General features: G+C 42.2%; 1 protein-coding gene across 9 annotated transcripts in view; it reads left to right on the forward strand.

Annotated features, from left to right (window-relative positions):
• Positions 1-16,318, forward strand: part of SOAT1 (sterol O-acyltransferase 1) — a 69,213-nt gene extending 52,895 nt beyond the window's left edge. For all 9 annotated transcript variants that reach the window (XM_080603509.1, XM_080603504.1, XM_080603501.1 and 6 more), the window contains 13 exons: positions 3,959-4,107; positions 4,195-4,254; positions 4,691-4,798; positions 6,703-6,985; positions 8,058-8,136; positions 8,810-8,891; positions 9,580-9,625; positions 10,756-10,885; positions 11,252-11,349; positions 11,850-11,948; positions 12,407-12,542; positions 13,244-13,389; positions 14,231-16,318. In XM_080603509.1, the coding sequence (XP_080459635.1) occupies positions 3,959-4,107; positions 4,195-4,254; positions 4,691-4,798; positions 6,703-6,985; positions 8,058-8,136; positions 8,810-8,891; positions 9,580-9,625; positions 10,756-10,885; positions 11,252-11,349; positions 11,850-11,948; positions 12,407-12,542; positions 13,244-13,389; positions 14,231-14,287 (1,473 nt within the window). In that variant the 3' untranslated portion in view covers positions 14,288-16,318. The remainder of the gene's footprint in view (positions 1-3,958; positions 4,108-4,194; positions 4,255-4,690; positions 4,799-6,702; positions 6,986-8,057; positions 8,137-8,809; positions 8,892-9,579; positions 9,626-10,755; positions 10,886-11,251; positions 11,350-11,849; positions 11,949-12,406; positions 12,543-13,243; positions 13,390-14,230) is intronic.
• Positions 16,319-18,493: the final 2,175 nt, after the last annotated feature.

Below are 18,493 nucleotides of genomic sequence, written 5' to 3' on the forward strand. Positions count from 1 at the left end.
CTGAAACACGGGGAGTTCAGGTTTTAAATGTTGAGTTTAGCAACTTGCAAATTTAAGGTGCCTCAAAGCTACAAACTTAGCTACAAGGCTAACTAGAAATTTGCACCTGTTGCAGCATTCCTGGAGTGCCTGCTCCTGTTGTCCAGTGGTTTACACAACAGAAGCTTGGATTCCGGTTTATCCTTTAGGTGGCAGGTATCTGAGGCCTAGACAGATGCTTGCTTGAAAAGTGCTGGTCACTGACAGCTTGCACTGATTTAAATGGGAATTGTGGCTGGTAGGTGTTATTTCAATTAGGATGCCTTCATTGTATCTTGCAGTCCAGTTGGAGGATCTAGTCCTCTGTTAATCCTGAACTGAGTTGAGAATGGTGTCTGTCACTTGATCAGGACTTAATGTTGTGATGTTTTAGTAACTGAAATAACTAAACCTGTTAGGACTAAGATGAAGGGGAAACTCTTGTAATTTTCTCTTCAGCAGTAAGGTACAGGGTTATTTGGCTCAACTTTCTCTGACTTGTGGCCTATTGCTGGCCAGCTTCTGTTATTTATCGCATAGCATTTTTTATGCTTGTCCCCCTTCTTGTCCTTGTTCTTGTAACGAGCAGAATCTTTTAATTGGAACTTGACGGTTACAGGTGAGTGGATCTGCCCAATTACTTGTCTAAAACTTCAAGTGCAATTTAGGAAACTCTTGTTGAAGTGTCCTGAGTTAGGAGACACTACAAGACCAGCTGCGTGCACGCACCCTGTCATTGCATAAGCTGGTGGGAAGTGTGTCTTCTCCTCTGCTGTTTCACTTCTTTGGTGACTGAGTCACCTGGCTTGTTGAGCACTAACAGTTATTCTGGCAATTTCTCAAACAGACTGCCCTTTGATTTGTAGTTGTAATAGAAGCCAATATAGCATGATATATTGTGTGGCTTTGTTGTACAGAATTACGTTTACTGTAGGGTCTGTGCTCCAGATGTATTGTATTTTATTTAATGAGAACTTGTATCCTGTTTTCCCAGTCCAAGCAAATGCATATGTTGATGTTGGCCCTGGAGGGTTGTGTTAAGAGGAGGCAATCTCAATAGAGTGCTAGCTGAGAGGGAAGAGGTAATTTAAGGAAATAATTTTTCTTAAACTCTTGCTGAGAGGCAATTAGGCTTAAAAAAAAAAAAAAAGGACGGGGGAGAACTTAAAATAAAAAGACAGGTTTTGGTAGGAATGAATAGTGCTTTTATTTTGGCATGGAAATTTGTGCACTTCAAGAGGAGTAGGAATTTGTATTGTGGTTTTTTTTTGGTAGGCATATGTGCGTGCATGGTATAAAAGCACGCCGTGACAGGGAGCAGCAGTGTCTTCTGTTACAGGCTGTAGTTCCAAAGTACTCAACTAACTCTTCCTATTCTTTTTAAAGGAATAAATCACTTTCTCTGCAAGAGAAGCCTCTTCTGCCTCCCAGAAAGCAGTATGTAAGAGTAGCCAGCTCCGAAGAGCTGTTTCATTAAGTGCTGGTGAAGTTTGTTTATTCTATGTTGGCAGCTGCCAAATAGGGCACAAATATTTTTATTAAGTTAAATATTAATCTGCTCCTTCTCCTACTGCAGCTTCTGTTTCAAGAGATCTCTCTGAATCTGACCGCTGTGAAACAGGAAGAATGTAGAGTTCTGGCGTGGCTTGACTTCAGGGTCTTCTGGTTTTGTGGTCTCATTTCAGATTATTTTGTATTTACTGCAAGAGTTAAGCTTGGCTGTTTGGCTGTCGTTGCATTAGACAACAGCATTTTGTATGAATACAGCATCTGTTAACAGGTTTTGTTGGCCCAAAAGCTCTGTGACTGAAGCGGGCTTTTTAGATGAGCTTTTGGTGCCTACTTCCTTGTTTTATTAGTCTTTGTGCCAGTTCCTTCTTAGCAAAAATAATGCTGCTTCAGCTTTTTTTAGCATAATTGTTAAGCACTGAAACATAAACATCAACTGACAAATGAGTTCAAGCATCACAAATGCTGTTCTGAGGGAGCATCATTTGTGTGCACAACTTCCAGGCTCTTTCTTTCCCTCCTTGAAAATAGATTTTTGTTACTTTTCAGCCTTAAAGATTACAGAGTAAACGCTGGTAAGGAATTCTGAAGGCATTTAGAGAAATGTGTTTTTAGAGCTGATGATCAGTGGGTAGGCTAGATGAAATCATATTTAGTTACCGCGTAGAAAGACTTGGGCCTTGAATCTGAAGGCAAACTGAAAGTCCAATGCAAAAGGATGGTCAGACAAGTGCTGCTAATAAACACTTGCATTTAAAAACAAACAAAAACCAACCATTGTATACAATTAGGCTAGTAGTCCTATGAGCTTTCTTGTAACTTGCTTATCTCCTGTGCTGAAGATAACTATCTGGCTTCTGAGGTGCTAACAGTCTTAGGATCTTGTGGTTGCCCAAGCTGTCACTGAAATACAAGCGAACATGTTTCTCTTTTTCTCCCCCTTGAGGGAATTAGTTTTTCTAGTTATAAGAATAACATTTAAGCTACTGTGCAAATCTAGGGTTTCTCTTTGCAAATGAAGAGCAAGAGAATTTGTACTGTAGTGAAGAGCTATCCTGACTTCAGTGTAACATTTTCTGCAGAAATAAGTACTTTTAAATATTTTATCATTCAGTTTCTTTTAAACGCATCTTGTTTTAAAAACTCTGCCTGGGGTGTGGGAGATCAGGTCTTTGAAAGTTCATGCTGTGAGGCTAAAGAGAGCACATTGAGATATTTTGTAGGCTGGAAAATAGGGGAATGAATCATACCCGCTAGTCTTTAGACAAGACAAAAGTGATATGAAAACAAGGCTATAATCTTAACGCTGCATAGTTTGTCATTTGAAGATGAATTCTAGTCCTAGTCTGGATAACTTACTTAAACCTCCCAATAATAATCTTTTCCTTTCTTGAAAGAAACTTTTTATCAGGTGAAGTAAGCAGTCTTTGATCAGGGTGGCCTGTGTCTCATTCACAGCCAGTTATCACCTATTTGTGCTCTTCCAGTGTATTTTTCCAAGGAAGTGGTAGATAAGGAAGATGCTTGTGCATTTTTTTATGAACCCTTAGAAATGAAGAGCTCTAGCAAACATAGGTGCTTCCCAAGTTTTCTGATAACTTGAGGAGGTGTTGGGAGGACACGAATATGCTGAAAACAGTACAACTTGGTCCTAACTGGCTGTATTAGAAAAAATAACTAACATAAAGCTTCCTGGGAACATAGCAGATTATGCTGGGATGTTTGTTCCCATTAATTCTTTAACTTCAGTCTTTTTACCTACTATTTTTCTCTCTCATAGCACCAGTCTTAATGCTTAGCAGTGTGGCCCTGTTTTGTTGCTTTAGGGAAGTCTTGGAGTGTTCTGTAGTTTCAGTGGTACAGAGGAGTTTTTATTTGAATAGCAGTAGAAGAGCGAAGGCAATATTTCTTCCTTTGTTCATATCTGAGATCATTCCTGAATTAAGGCATGAAAAAGTCAATGTTGATTGCTTACCCACAAGCATGAAGTCACTTTTCTCCCCAGTAGCACTAGATTGGCTAAAATGTAAATCTTGTTTGCACTTGTTTTTGTGTGGTAGGGATGTAACTGGTTAAAAATGAGAAACGTTTTGTGGGTATCATGAATTAAGTTTAGCTCAACTTCCTTAGCGCCATAAAATGTGAAATACCTGCCTCTCCAGACACACATGAAGGTCAGTATGTTTGCTTTGTTCCCGTGTTGCATCTCATAGGGAAGACAAACATCATTCAAAGTCCTGTGGCCTGAGGTGTGTGAACAGGCCTGGATAAGCCCCTGATCTTGTCCAAGTTGGCTCCAACTGTAGGGCAATGGTACAGGAATATTTTCTTGATGCCTTTTTCTGTCCTGCTCTGGGATAAAAAGAAATGTAAGTCACTTATGACATATACCCAGAGACTTAAATAACTTGCTCTATTTTCACTCTGTCAGCAATTGAAGCCGGTTTTCATGAAGGAAGTGGACAGTCACTTCACAGAGTTTGTGAACAGTTTGGTGGCAAAATCAGCATTCCTGGACTCCTCATCTTCAACCTCCTTCTTCCCAGCTTCCTGCTCTGAGAAGGAGCTACATAAAGCCAAGTAAGTCAGTTCTAGGCTTGTCCTGTAATAAGGTTGCTTCCTGAAATCCTTATTTGCTTTTTTCTTGAACGTTCTCCTTGTTTGCAGGTCCTTGAGAGCCCCGCCAGAACATGGGAAGATATTTACTGCGAGGAGGTCCCTCTTGGAGTGAGTAGTTCAGCTTCACCCTTCCCATTAAATTGACTGACTGAAAATACCCTTGATAACAAACAAGCTAGCCCTTGCTTAGAGGAGAGGTACTCCATTTCCCCCCACTCCGCTTTTCCCAGCATTCAATCCCCCTTGGACTAATCCACCTAAACTTCTCCATTTCTTTCTGAAACATCCAGCCTACAGCTTGCAGGCTTCCCCTAATGTAAATATACAATCCCTCAGAACCATTGAGATAATGGCTAATTATCCTTTGAGGATAAAGGAAAGAAGTGTCTGACATGCAGACTGGCTTTTAAATGGTGTTAACTGCAGTCTCTTGAATTGGAATGGTGATCTCATGTTATCGTACTATGAAGTGCTTTGAAAGCAACATACTGGAGGTGTGATCTGCTATGTGGATGGCATGATAGCATTTGAATCTCTTCCTTAGTGAGCTGTTTGAAGTGAGTCACATCAGGACGATCTACCACATGTTCATCGCTCTTCTCATTGTCTTCATCCTCAGCACGCTTTTAGTAGACTTCATTGATGAAGGAAGGTAAGAGTGCTTTGGAAAGACGAGGGCCGGGGCTGGGAAGTGCTTGCTCCCAAAGAACCAGAGCTACACACAAACTGCAGAATGCAGCTGGAAGGAATCCATCCTTGATCTTATTAGAAGGGGGTGTTCAGCTTGGTGTACTTCAAATATGCTGCAATCCCTGTTGAGGGGATATGGAAGCTTCAAATAAAATTACCTAGCCATTGGAAAAATCTTACGGACAAGTGCTTTGTTTCAATACTAGTAGTGAAACAGCAGCCTTCAGCTGCTTGCATTGATTGGAGGACAGTGTTTTTGAAGAAAATACTTTAAATATGTTAGCAGTCCTTTCTCTGTTTAGAAATGATAGTCCTGGAATGCTGTACTTGTGCTTAAAAATAGAACTTCGTTTATCCTGTGGAAGAATCTCAAGGATATTTGCACAGCCTCTGTTAAGACTGTTCTTTGAAGGTAGCCAGTTCGAAACAGGATTGTGAAAGACTGCTTTCCTCAAGCTTGCTTGTTGCTTTAAATAGTATCTTTTTGGCAAGCAGTATCTCATGTACACAAGTAGGATTACATGTTGATCTTGCTGATTATCTGGTCTTCAGTGTATAAAGCCAGAGCTATGTCTTGATTATAATTGTTGTCTTGCTTGTCTAGGTATAAGAGCAGGCTCATACACTATTGAACATCATTTAGCTGATCCTCACTTAACAGCGGTATGGATTTGGGGGGAAAGTTGGCAGTTACCTCTAAAATCAGCTGAAGGACTGGGTTAGAATCATAGAATCATTTAGGTTGGAAAAGACCTCAGATCATCTGATCCAACTGTTAGCCTAGCACTGCCAAGTCCACCATTAAACCATGTCACTAAGCACTACATTTACAGGTTTTGGAGACCTCTAGAGATGGTGACTCAGGCTGCCCAGGGATGTAGTTGTGACAATACTTCACAACCCTTTAGTAAATAAATTTTTCCTAATATCCAACCTAAACCTCCCCTGACACAACTTAAGGTCATTTCCTCTTGTATTATCTGTGAATACTTAAAAATTAAAAAAAAAAATAAATTGATCTAGATCTGATAATTTAGATCCACTTTGCAATGAGCCTAATGGATAAGAACAAATTAATTGCGTTGGTGTACTCTGCATTACCCATTCCTCTGAGCTGGGTTTAGAACAGCTACTTATGTGTAAGAGTAAGCTCTGGTGACTTCGGGCTGTACAACTGAACATCTGGGCCTTATGTTTAAGTTTGATTAATGAAATAAATTACTCAGTGTGCATTGCTTGAATATATTCACGTTGACCACCCAATGACTGCAAGCCTTTTGTGTGACTTCTAAAAATGAATCAATGTGGAATGTGTACAGTTCTCACAAAACAGAATTAAATTAGGTTTGAGTGCTAGGTGCCTATGGTGGCATGTGTGGGGGGAGCCTCTCTAGATGTTAAACTCCTGAGAAGAACTGATTCTTCATGGATTAGTGCCGTCCTATGAGTGTTCCCCAGAAGCTCTTTTGGATCCTGATTCAGCAGCGCATCATTCAGTCACGTGCTTTTTATTAGCAGGGATGAGCTTGAACATACTCTCAAAGCACATTCTCATCTTAAAGCTGAACTTAAGCCCTGTGGGATTTGAAGGTAAGCTGTTCCTGACAGCATTGATGGCACGAGTCCTTTAGCCTTTATCGTCTGCTGTGCTGGTGGGTGGTCACTTACACCTACAACAGACAGCCCTGTTTCTGAGCTGAAAACTGTCACGGTCACTTCTACCTAGTCTCTCAAATAACGGTGTTCTGACCTTTTGTGAAGGTCATCAAGTAATGACGATCTGACCTTTCACCACTTAGTGAAGTGGAAGTATTTCCTAATGAAACAATGGACTCTGAATATTGTCTCTTCCCTTGTGCCTTTCAGGCTGGTCCTCGGATTTGATCTCTTGGTTTTCGTTTTTGGAAAGTTCCCGGTTGTCTTCTGTACTTGGCTGTGCATGTTCTGTGCGACGGTTGTCATTCCATACGGCCTTTTCTTCCACTGGGCCCAAGGTTACTGCAGCTCCTCCCATCGTGTAATCCGCTCTCTCTTCTATGGGATGTTGTTCACGCTCTTCCAAACAGTCGGGCTTGGGCTTGGGCCGACCTATGTTGCTGTATCATACGCCCTGCCTCCGGCTTCCCGTTTTATTGTAATACTGGAACAGGTAGGTGCCTATCTACTACCTGTGGCTCTACTGAAGCTTCTTCTCAAAATAAAAAGGGACCTTTTTCCGATGGGGTTAGGTGTTTCTTTCATTCATTAAATTAAGCCAGGGCTGTGGATGGGAGTTAATCTTTGACTTAAACACTTACTTGTGACAGGTCTAATGAGGAAAAACTACTGATAGCAAACTTTGTTTTGATTTGGAAACCACTTTTTTATTTTACTCTAGGATTTTGCAGGTTGTTTTTTTTTTTCTGAATGCTTCAAGGCTGAAATTGTATTTATTTCTAGTTGTCTTGTGGATGCTAAATGCCTAAAAACAACCATAGGGACTTGTGCTGTAGCTCACCAGGAAGCTGTAACACTCCTCTTTTAAATAAAGGTACATAGTCAGCAAGTGATTCCTCTTTCTTTGTCTTGTAGAACTTTATTGGAAGTGGAATCTTCTTTTTCTAGAGTGGTGGGAGGGATATGAGAGTTTGTGGAGGACTGCTTAAACAGGTTAATCCAAGGATGGTCAGAGATCAGTGTGTAGGCCTGAAGAATTAAATTTGGACAAGCCTTCCTTTTGATCCTGAACTTTAAAAAGAAACAAACAAAAAAAACCCTGCATGGCAGCTGCAGATCTATAGGTGGTACCACTGTATTTTAGCCTAGTCATTGTTGCTGTAGGACGTTTTTAACAGCACAGTTTCAGGACTTTGAAATGTACTGGCCTATTGAAAGGGATAGGGTTTTTTGCATCCCTTTTACTAGCCAAAGTTTTTGGTTAGTTGGCTAGTGGCTTACTGGTCTGATTTGGAATCCCTGCATACACCATATACTGCAGTCCTATGAGTATAAATGAGGTGTGTTTTGACTCTTCTGAGTCATGATTGCTATAGCTTGTTTTTCATTGCAGTGTTTTAAATTCCTGACAGTTAAACAGGCTTGTGGGTAGAGGAAGCAGCTCTTTCCTGGTAGGAGTAAATTGGAGAGGAGCCAAGATGCTAAAGGTGTTGCCCTAAGATGCTGGATGCAATTTTTGTTGGGAAGTTGGTGAGTATTAAGGTGATGTTCTCTTAATATTACAGATTCGTCTGGTTATGAAGGCTCATTCCTTTGTCCGTGAAAATGTACCTCGAGTCCTGTCATCTGTAAAGGAGAAGTCTAGTGAGTAACTTGCCCTGCTTTTTGCTGACAACTGTGTATAACCAGCTCTTGCTTACCCTCCATTGCTCTGAGCTGGTGTCATGAGTTGGAGAGAGGTGAGATTTGAGTAGATCACCCTGGATGGGGAGGTGATGATGCTCTAGGATGGTCTTCTGCATCATAACTTCAGTCTGAACCTTTTCATTTGGTATTAGGCAATAAGCCAGACCATTCAGGTTTGTCTTGCTTCAGGACTCTTTTATTTCTGCTTCTAGGATCAGTATGTAGAGGGTGCCTGCACACCCCCAGTTCAGTGCTCTAGTGAAACAACAGCAATTCCAGAAGAACATCCAAAAACCTCTCTTGGTGACGTTTGCTACAGCTGAACACGAACCCTTGTTTTGATACGGGCCTTACAGTTCCTTCTTCCTTAGGAGAAGAGGAAACGTGATATCCGGGTGTTAGCACTGTACTGCCTGTTAGACACCCTGACCTGTTAGCTGTGCTTCACAAGGATAATTCCTTCTGATATGTCTAGTTTGCTCTATCCCCTGGGAATCCCTTACCCTTAGATCTAGTCTGGTCTTTTTTGAGGTGATGAGAGCTGTATGTTGGGAGAGGGCACTGGGGAAATGAAACCTTTGGTAAGCAAAAAGATTGAAGAGTTTTCTTTTCTCCTCTCCCGTTCTTCTAGGCTCAGTACCTATTCCCCGAATTTCTCAATACCTGTACTTCCTCTTTGCTCCCACCCTCATCTATAGAGACAACTATCCCAGGTAACGTGAGCAACACTAGTAGAATGTTAAAGTAGTCTAAGAACTGAAGCCAATATTAAGGACCCCTGGATGTGATCTGTTAAGTTAATCAATTAGATCTTTTCTAAAGATGTGGTTAAATCTGTAACCTGGAAAAGACAGGATGTGGTTATGGAAACTACACTAATAATATTTTTTAATTTGACAGTTCTAGTTTTTCTTTGGGAAGTGCACAGGATGTGAAACAAATGAACTTGTTACTGAATATTGTTGTATGCAGTTCCTGCAGCAGGTTTGTGCATTGCTTCATGCGGTGTTCATACAAAGCCCTACCTCTGAGTTTGAGGAGGTAGGGCGAAGCCTTTGAAACTGGGAACTCACCGACTTTTCTGTACTTTGTGTTGAACTTTGATAGTGTCAGGTCACCAGTTTTGTGACTATCGGGCAGATCACCACCTCCTGTGTAATTGCGTAATACTGCCCTCAAGATACTTTCCCACTTATGGGATTGCTGTAGTTGTCCTGCTGTGGTTGAAGGTGAGGAACCAGCAATTTGGTCCAGGCGTCTCTTGTTGAATGTCAAGAGATTAAGAACCTTGAATTCTAAGAAATCTTTTTCAGAGAATAGATCAGTAAAACGTGTAATTGAAAGGAGGATTTTGCTGCTCTTAAGTCCTATTTAGATGTGACACTGTGTCCTTTTTCCTAGGAATCCCATGGTAAGATGGGGCTACGTAGCTACCAAGTTTGCACAGGTGAGTAATACAGCTTTCTGAAGAACGGATTTTCAGAGGTCATTTAAACTGTGTTGCTAAACACTTATCCCCTTGGCACTAAGTTGCTTCAATGTGTTGTGGGCTTACTGGAAAAGAATACTTTTTAGTGATTAAAAAAAAAAGATAACGGTATTCTTGAACTAATAGTTATGTCAGAAATAAATAATCCTTGCTGAAAAAAGCCTCTAGAATTATTTTCTTGAGCAAGCAGACTCCATTCTATACAAACAAAGCTGTGCGTAGGGGGAGCAATATCCATGCTCTGTCACTCTTTCTTCACACTGACACTGCATTGTAATGCACTGGTACAGCAACTGGTCTACAGATATTCAAACCAATTTTGAAATAAGAGGCCTGGAGTTCAGTGCTTATTTGAGCTCAAGTCTGACCTGATTTTCACTTCAATGTCAAAGGAGAACCTGTCTGGGCTGCGAGCTTCAGTAGCTTCTTGTGGATTTGTTTCTAAGAAATGGCTTTGTGTGACTGAAATTTTTATTTTAACACAATGCATTCCTGTTTTTTCTTAAACAAAGAATCATAGGCCTTCGGCTGCTCACTCTCTCACAAAAGAATGACAAAGCACACACCAGGTTTACAGGAGTGTTTAAAGCAGTGGCATTTTGACTTCAACTTTCAGAGCAGGGATTTGTAAGCCGGGGAAGGGCTGAGGTGGTTTGGCTCTTACTATCTCCTTTGGTATAAGAGTAAGTTTTAATACTAGATATAATTACAGCATATATTTTTCAATTATTTCTAGACTTGTCCTGGACCTAGATCACAAAGCACTTTGCCCACTTACTTTGGCATTGACATGAGTCTTTTGTGTCATGATTTCTGAGTTGATAGGACAAGTAGGAACTTGCAACTTCTGTAGTGGCAAAGACTAGTAGAAAAGCTGATTATTTTTTCCTTCCTGGCTGTGAACGCATTCCAGAAATGGCTGCTGTTTCACTTTTTGACTAGATCCTTACAGAAGCTCATTAGTAGCATAGTAAAATTATACTTTGACTTGTGCTGGCAGCTGCTGTTCCTGTGTTCGTCTCTTCTAGAGCTGTGAAGTGGTAATGTCTTAATTGTGCATTTCTCTTAAAATCGCTCTTCTGTTTCAGGTGCTTGGTTCACTTTTCTATGCCTACTACATCTTTGTGAGACTCTGCATTCCTCAGTTTCGCAATAGTAGCCAAGAAACCTTTAATTTACGAGGGCTGGTCCTCTGCATCTTCAACTCCATTCTGCCAGGTAAGACCTGGATCCATAAGTAACTATCTTTATGGGAGAGACAGAAGGGCGGGGAGCTGCTTGATGCAAGCTATATTCACAACGGGCAAAGATGCACAAAGGAGGTCTTGTGGGGAAACTTCAGTGTTAAACTTCAGAATTGAGAGTACAAAATAAGCTTGGTTTTTGAATTAAGTCTTCAAAGCCAGATTCTAGGCCCTCTTGCCCTCTGAAATAAGAAACTGATATGGTTTTACTTTTTTTTGTGTGGGTGGCATAAAGCTCATGTGTCAGTGCCTATCAGAACAATTTTGACTGCGTTACATGTTCCAACGTGTAGCTGAGTGAGAACACTACAAAATCAATCTCACTCTGTCTTGCTTCTAGGTGTACTTATTCTTTTCCTGGTCTTCTTTGCCTTCCTTCACTGTTGGCTTAATGCATTTGCTGAGATGATGCGCTTTGCAGATAGGATGTTCTACAAGGTAAGAAACAGGAATTACAATTTATAAAGCATGCGTTATAAAGCTTCTAAACCAGATGCTTTCGTCATGGAAAGGAAAGAGAAGGAAAACAGAAGCTTTTTCTTAATGAAGCAACTACAGGATTTTGCTTGTTTTATTCCGTTAGGGCTCAAATTTGTTGCTGTACTTGAGAACAGTTTGTATTTTTACTTGGAAGTCTGAATGATTTGTGGGGCGATACATTTTCCCTTTGCATGAACAGAACCACCCACCAGGCATACCTAATAGCTCTGTTAGCATTTTTTCTTTCATCATTTCAGCCACTGCAGATTTAGACAAAACCAAATCTTGATAAACAGAGGAAAATGTTCAAAGTCCAATGGAATGTATTATTTCATGGTGCAAATCGTTATATTGCCTCGGTATTATTCCAATCAATGTTTCTTCTTGATATTCTAGAATAGACTTGTAGAATGGGTTGTGCTGAATTAAATTTAATACTCTTTCAACTGTGCTTTCAGGACTGGTGGAACTCCACATCCTATGCAAACTACTACCGAACCTGGAACGTGGTAGTACATGACTGGCTCTATTACTATGCATACAGGGACTTCCTTTGGGTGAGTAACAAGACAGTGCATTTTTCCAGATGCCCCATCATTGTCCATTGAGAAGCACGCGACTGGCTTGCCTCTGCTGGTTTTGGGTAGCCACTGTACTACTTAGAGTATCTGTTGCTCACTTCCAATTCTGTTGGGTGCACAAAACGTGGATCTGAAGCTTAGTCTCTATTTGGAATGTTGCGATTGACTCGGCAGTCTGAACTCATGTTCTATTTTGTTGAGCTTTTGATGAGTTGTGCATGGGCTTAACCTGAGAACTCATGCAGGAAATGCCTTAAGAAAAAAGCATCTAAAATCCAAGGTGTTCTCTAAAGAATTTAGCACTTTGTATATGTCACTCTGCAAGAGAAGGCCCCTTTGGCTAAGGCTGTTAAAAATTAAAAAATAAATTGAAACAACCGAACTAAAACCACAGCAGAACAGATTGTAACACTTGGTATTCTTCTGTCTTCCAGTTCTTTGGTAAGAAGTTCAGAGCAGCAGCTATGCTGTCTGTCTTCACGGTATCGGCTGCTGTGCATGAGTATGTTCTGAGCATCTGCTTCGGCTTCTTCTATCCAGTTCTCTTTTGCCTGTTTATGTGCTTTGGAAGTAAGTTCCCAGGAGAGAGTATGTGAACGGGCTGTGGCATCACTGATGTATAGAACTGTTTCTTGTCCAAGAGTCTGCAATTGTGGGGTCCAAAGCTTGTAAAAGGTTTTGTGCAGTTAAACTTGGGACTTCGACAAACAAGATGTGGGTGGGGAGGAAGAGAGACTATGTATGACGCATACTACTGTTCGTATCACACCATACGTATTTAGTAGCACTGCTTCCTTTTTTGCAAAGCCTTAGTTGACTTCCAACCTGCTGACATGCAGAATTCTTCCTTCTTTCAAGCTGTAGTGTAAGACAAGTATTATTTTGGTACTGCAGCAAGGAAGAGCACACAAGCGAGGGCTCTTGCATTTCTTTTGATTTTGAGCTAGAATAAGTTAGAGGGCTTTAGAACTCTAGGCCACCTCTGCCAGTGTGCTTTGGTCACGTACTTAACAAATCAGTATTGATCCCCAAGCAGAGGTATACAGCTGTGCCAGCTTGCTAGTGAACTTCTTTGAACTAAAGGTCAGAATCAAGTCCGAGTATTTGCTCTAATGCAGTGCATAATCAGATTTTTGTGCGTTACACCAGCCTCAGGGAACAGCCATGTTCTGGGGATGAAGTGGTGGAGAAGGGGAGTATCCACTGGTATCAGCTGGTTTCCAAGTGATTTTCAGCTGCTCAGCTGCTTTTCTTGTTTCACCTCTTTCTAGTGGTCTTCAACTTCATCCTTAATGACCGTCGGAAGGGGCCTATCTGGAATGTGATCATGTGGACGTCCCTCTTCCTGGGCCAAGGTGTCATCATCTGCCTGTATAGCCAGGAGTGGTATGCCCGCCAGTATTGCCCTCTGGAAAATGTGAGTGACTGACCCTGCCCTGTGGGATAACTGACCGCGTGAGCAGCTTGTCCTTATTGCTGTGGGACAGGGCAGGAACTAATGGCACAAGCCTTTCTGACAGTCTGCTCTATTAGTTTATTAAGAGGTCTTTATTTAAAAACCATAGAATGTCAGAAATCTCTTCTTAACAAAAGCGTTTTCCTTAGTACTCTTTGCTGACAGTATTTCACTTCTTGAAACTGAGGATGTTTTTCCCACATCTGAAAGGACATAAGGCACTACTTCCAAGTACATTAGGCCACTCTGGCTGTGTGAATATAACTGTAGCACTTGGTCACTGAGGTCAGGAGAAACTTTTCTAGGAGGCCTACAAAAGCTAAGCTTATTGTGCCTTTCCCGGACGAGCGTGGGTGGCAATGAGAATCAATTGCCTATAAATGGTCAGGGTTTTTTGTTGTACTCGCTTTCTCTGACACTTCCTTGGCATCAGATTTTTTCCTACATAAAAGTTTGTGCTGTGCTAGTCGAGTTCAGTTTTAGCCAAAGGTGTGCTCAGGCAAACTCAATTCTAGGTTTGATTCCCACTTAAGAGATCGCTGTCATACATGGCGGGCTCCATGGGGTAATATGCTGCTAGATGGCCCTGAGCTGATGTGTCAGAACTACAGGCAGGGCAGAAGGCAGGCAGCTCGTTATGGCTGCAACTAGACTTCTGTGCCTTTCAGTGGGGATAAGATTAGGGTTGTGGGGTATGAAAATGTGACTTGATCTTCCCTGTTAGGGAAGTTTGACTTCAGCAGACCACGCCACAGTTGGTGGTGTTTGCCTGTGACTAACATACTGCCTCTCTGTTTTGCAGCCCACGTTCCTGGATTACTTAAAGCCACGTTCATGGTCATGTCATATGCAGATGTAAAACTGATATGCTCTGGGCCGCATCATCACAGAAGATCAGAATCGTCCTCCAAGTATTTGGACCATTGACCTAACTCACTATGGACTTTTTCTAAGAGAAATTTTGCCTCCTGATTATTTGGGAGAAACTGTAATTTTTAAAAACATTACTGGTGCAACCCAGTTGAACTGGATTGCACCAGGCTTCATTGGCAGCATCTATTACATGCTGTCCCTCTTTGAGCCATTTCCATGCCAGTGAAATATTGAGCTGAAGGTGTGGAATCTACTGGAATCCTACTCATCCAGGGGTCCCCCAAGTTGCTGCTCTTCTGGAAAACAGATAGACTAGTCAGATTTGCTAGTAGCTCATTTTTGGCTTCCGTCCATCTTCCTTAGCCATCCCTTTGCATTTTTTCTCATTTTTGGTAATGGGATGTCTACAGAACTTCTATTCTTTGTGATCTTGTCCGTTGCTATGACACGGACAAGAGGCAGAGCAACTGAATATTTGCCTCCTTGCTGTGAAAATAGCCAAAGTATTCCTGGATGGCTTTGAACTGCATTCTATGTACGTTGGCTGCCTGGAGATTTCAAGTGGGCAGAGGAAGAGGGCATTGTCAATTTACTTGTGGCTGCATTGGAGACTTAGATCTTTCTATGTTCAGAAGCAGGGCACAGTGGGTACAGTTTTTGTCTTTTTACATGGAAAATTTAGGTTTTCTCTGTATTAAGTTCCCAGCTGACTTTACAGTGTTTGTTTTTTTTTTTCTTGGAAGGCCCTTGTGAGTCAAGGAGTAGTTTTTCTTGTAGCTTTCCCTTTCTGTTCCTCCCAGATAACTAATTCTTTTAACACAATTTCCTTGTAAAAGAGCTCTTTCTTTAATTTGGCAGGTGCTTTAAGGTATACCAGTTAAGGCTTTCTGTAGTGAGAAAGATTTGAAATACTATGACTGACCTGTAAGAAAATGTGACTGACTTTACAGGTACGTAGTGCATTCTCATTTGAAAGGGCTATGTCAAGTTCAACACCAGGAAGTTGTGGTGCCTCTTGCCAACGTGTACTGTAGCAGCTTCTAACACTGCAGTGGGGAGTAAGGGTTCACCCAGCTGGAGTCAGAGCTGCTTTTCATCTGCCTGTCTGCTCTCCTCAGGGAGGTTTTCAGGTGAAGGTCAGTTTTCTAGATACTACCTTCCCTCTTCTGAAGAGGTAGGACATCCTCCCACATGCTGCTAAAGGGAGAAGCATTAGGTGAATGTGGTGTTTCGGTATCTATTTATAACAGCAGTTACCCTGCCTATTGGGCAGAGCCCCTTCAGTTCCCTTACATCAGATGGTAAGCACAGAAAGGGACTTATACAGGATTTGGGTCTGTCCGGTTCTAATGAAATTACAGCTTCTGTTATTGGAGGGGGTGGGTAACCTGATAATTACTTTCAACCTTTGTCACAGGAATTTGTTAATTACTCAAATGTTCCTAACTGGCACTTTTTAGTAACAGCTTCTCCTTACTGACCTACAGCCTAGGTATTGGATACCAGCAGTATTGAGACTGATGGACTTGTCTCCCAATCCACTTAAGACTGTCCTTTGGGCTTCTATTTTTATTAACTTGAGGAGGGGGGAAAAAAGGCAACTTCATGAGAGCTAGATGATACTTAAATTTGTCCAGGCCTTCAGTCTCCTGTAAGAGGAAATCTCACTTATCAGAAAGGACATTGTCAGGTCAACTTTGCCAAACACAGCATGTGCATATGTGGCTCTCCTCTAAAAATACCTCGTACCAGAACTTGTTTGTTGAAACAGCTGAATTGATTTCAAAGGAAGGAGTTCATGTATCTAATCAAATGGGGCAGTATTAGTATATAAAATCTGGGAAATTAAATGGATTACTTTCCTCTTGTTCAGTTTGAATAATCCTAAATCTCTTTTACCTTATCCTTTGTGGTAGGAATGGGTAGTGCTGGAGCAATTAAGCAGTCACTCAACTCAAGCTTCCTTTTAAAAAAAAAAAAGCTAACAAAACCAAACAAACCCTTTGGCCAAACAGCTCTGTCGCTTCCTTAATATAGGATGAAATTCAGTCCGGTACTTTTGAGTTGTGGTGCTTGAAACACTTCTGTACAGCTGTAATTGCACTCAGATAGGGTGCGATGGATTTGAGACTTGACTTTTCTTCTTGATGCCTGTGTCAGGTCTTGCTACTATCTCAGTGTTCTCAAAAGGAGATAATCACGGCACTTTGTGCCAACTTGTAGTGTTTCCCTTTTAGCTGGCACTGTCATATCCCTAACGAAAAATATCAGCATTTACTGTGTCAGTGTCCTTAGTGTTTGAAGCCTGAAGGCTTGAGCACCTGGCAAGCAAAAGGCAACCAAAAAAGGGTGCCTAGCTGTTGGAACTTGTCTTAGTTCTTTGACAGTTTGAGGCTTTCAGCCTTGTAGATCAAGGCATCTGGCAATTGTACTGTCAGGGAATTATTTTCATTTTCATGGGGTTTTTAATTGCTTCTGATTATAGGCTTCCTTCCATTTTTCTGAGAGTACTGGAGGGGAAATATGAAGTCCTTTACACATTACTTGTTTAATTAGTCTGTTATACCATGCTTGTTTTGAGAACTCCTCTTAGGCTGCGAGTACCAGAGCTGGCAGTGCTGTGTTCTGGTCAAAGTGAATGCTAAGGTTCACAACCTGCCGTTTTCAAATGCCCAGTAATGGTATATACTGTTCCCTGTGTTTCTTTCCAACACAAGAATTGTGAAGCTTGCTTCCATGGTAACTCCGTAAGTCCTGAGGTGAGAAGCTTCCAGCTTCGGAATGGCAGCCAGTACAGCTGCAGTTCATTGCTCAGTAACATCACAAGAATCAGTATTAATTTGGTGAAATGTGTCCAAAATGGGTCCCAGTTCTCATGCAGAAAATGGCTTGTTCTCAAGAAGACAATCTGTGCAGTCTTCATGCCTCGTACATTCTTTTGGGATATTTCGTTTCCTGCCTTCCAAAGCGAAGTATTCCTGTAGTTGAGCAGTTAACTGTATGCTATCCTGTGACAGCTGCCTGAATAAGGCACATGCTACCTGCTGTGGTGGGGGAGGGGGGAGATCGTAATGTCATTTTTAGTATGAAATGGTGTCATTGACATGAATCAGTCCACCGGCTAACGGACAAGTGAACTGTTGAACTCCCACCTTCTGAACGTAGATGGGCTAGAAGCACGGAAGTCCAACGTAAGCGTGACCTGTGAGCAAGCTCCTGCAGGACCAGCTCTGCGCAGTGCCTCAGCCAGCTGAGCTCAGCCTCGTCTCTTCTGGTGCTTGTAGCTGGGCCAGCTCCCCCTTCCAGGGCAGAGAAGCTATTGCTGGGTCTTGATCTGCTGCAGTGGCAAGGAAAGAGGCGTGCAAGCAGAGGACAGCACAGCCACTGTGTGCTGGCCACAGCACCAGTGATTCCATGTATGCAACCTGTACCATGTTCTGTCATGCAGAAGAGCTGTTTATAATCTATTACAGCAGTTGAAATATATTTTGCTATTAGGGGAGGAAAAAATTGTCTTGGCCTGTTTCTTTTGCTGATTGGTTTGGGAGGGAGAAGGGGGGAGGGTTGCAAGAGGGCAAAGGGGAGTGGGGCTGGGTGCAGGGTGTGAGATGTGTGGGGTTGCTCTCCTGGGAAGGTGGCTGCTATGGGGTCGTGTGGGGCTGGCCGCTTCCAGAATGCGGGTCACAGCAGCGGTGGGGAGAGCTCTGTGTTTCCGTAGTGATAGAACCACCGTGGGGCTGCCCAGCGGGAAGGGCTAGCAGGTATGGGGAGGCCTCTGCCGCTCCCCCTGTAGGGAGCGGGGAGCTTGTGTACTGTGGGGGTGGAGGACTGGCGGCCTGCAGCAGGGGCTGCAAGCTTGAGGGGTGTGGGGTGGCCTGAAGCTGAGCCCACAGCTCTGGGGAGCCCCTGCCCTGTTCACCACCTCCATTAGATCAGGGGATGTTCTTTGGAGCTGAGGAGGAGCACAGGGAAGGGGATTATAGCTCTTGGAACAGGCCAGAGGAACAGGCCAGAGTTTCAAAACTCTCTCAGTTCAATGCATATTAAATTGGACCAACTGCCGAACATACATCATGTTGGTAATTTCTGCCTTTATTTTGGGCCTGAAGAGGGTTTGTGTGCCAAGAACTTAATGTGATGTCTTCCAGCTGCGCGCCACATGCTCTAAAGTCAAGTCTTGTCTGTGTCCTTA

Source organism: Anser brachyrhynchus (assembly GCF_964034855.1).
Source record: "Anser brachyrhynchus genome assembly, chromosome: 8".
Taxonomy (NCBI): Eukaryota; Metazoa; Chordata; class Aves; order Anseriformes; family Anatidae; genus Anser; species Anser brachyrhynchus.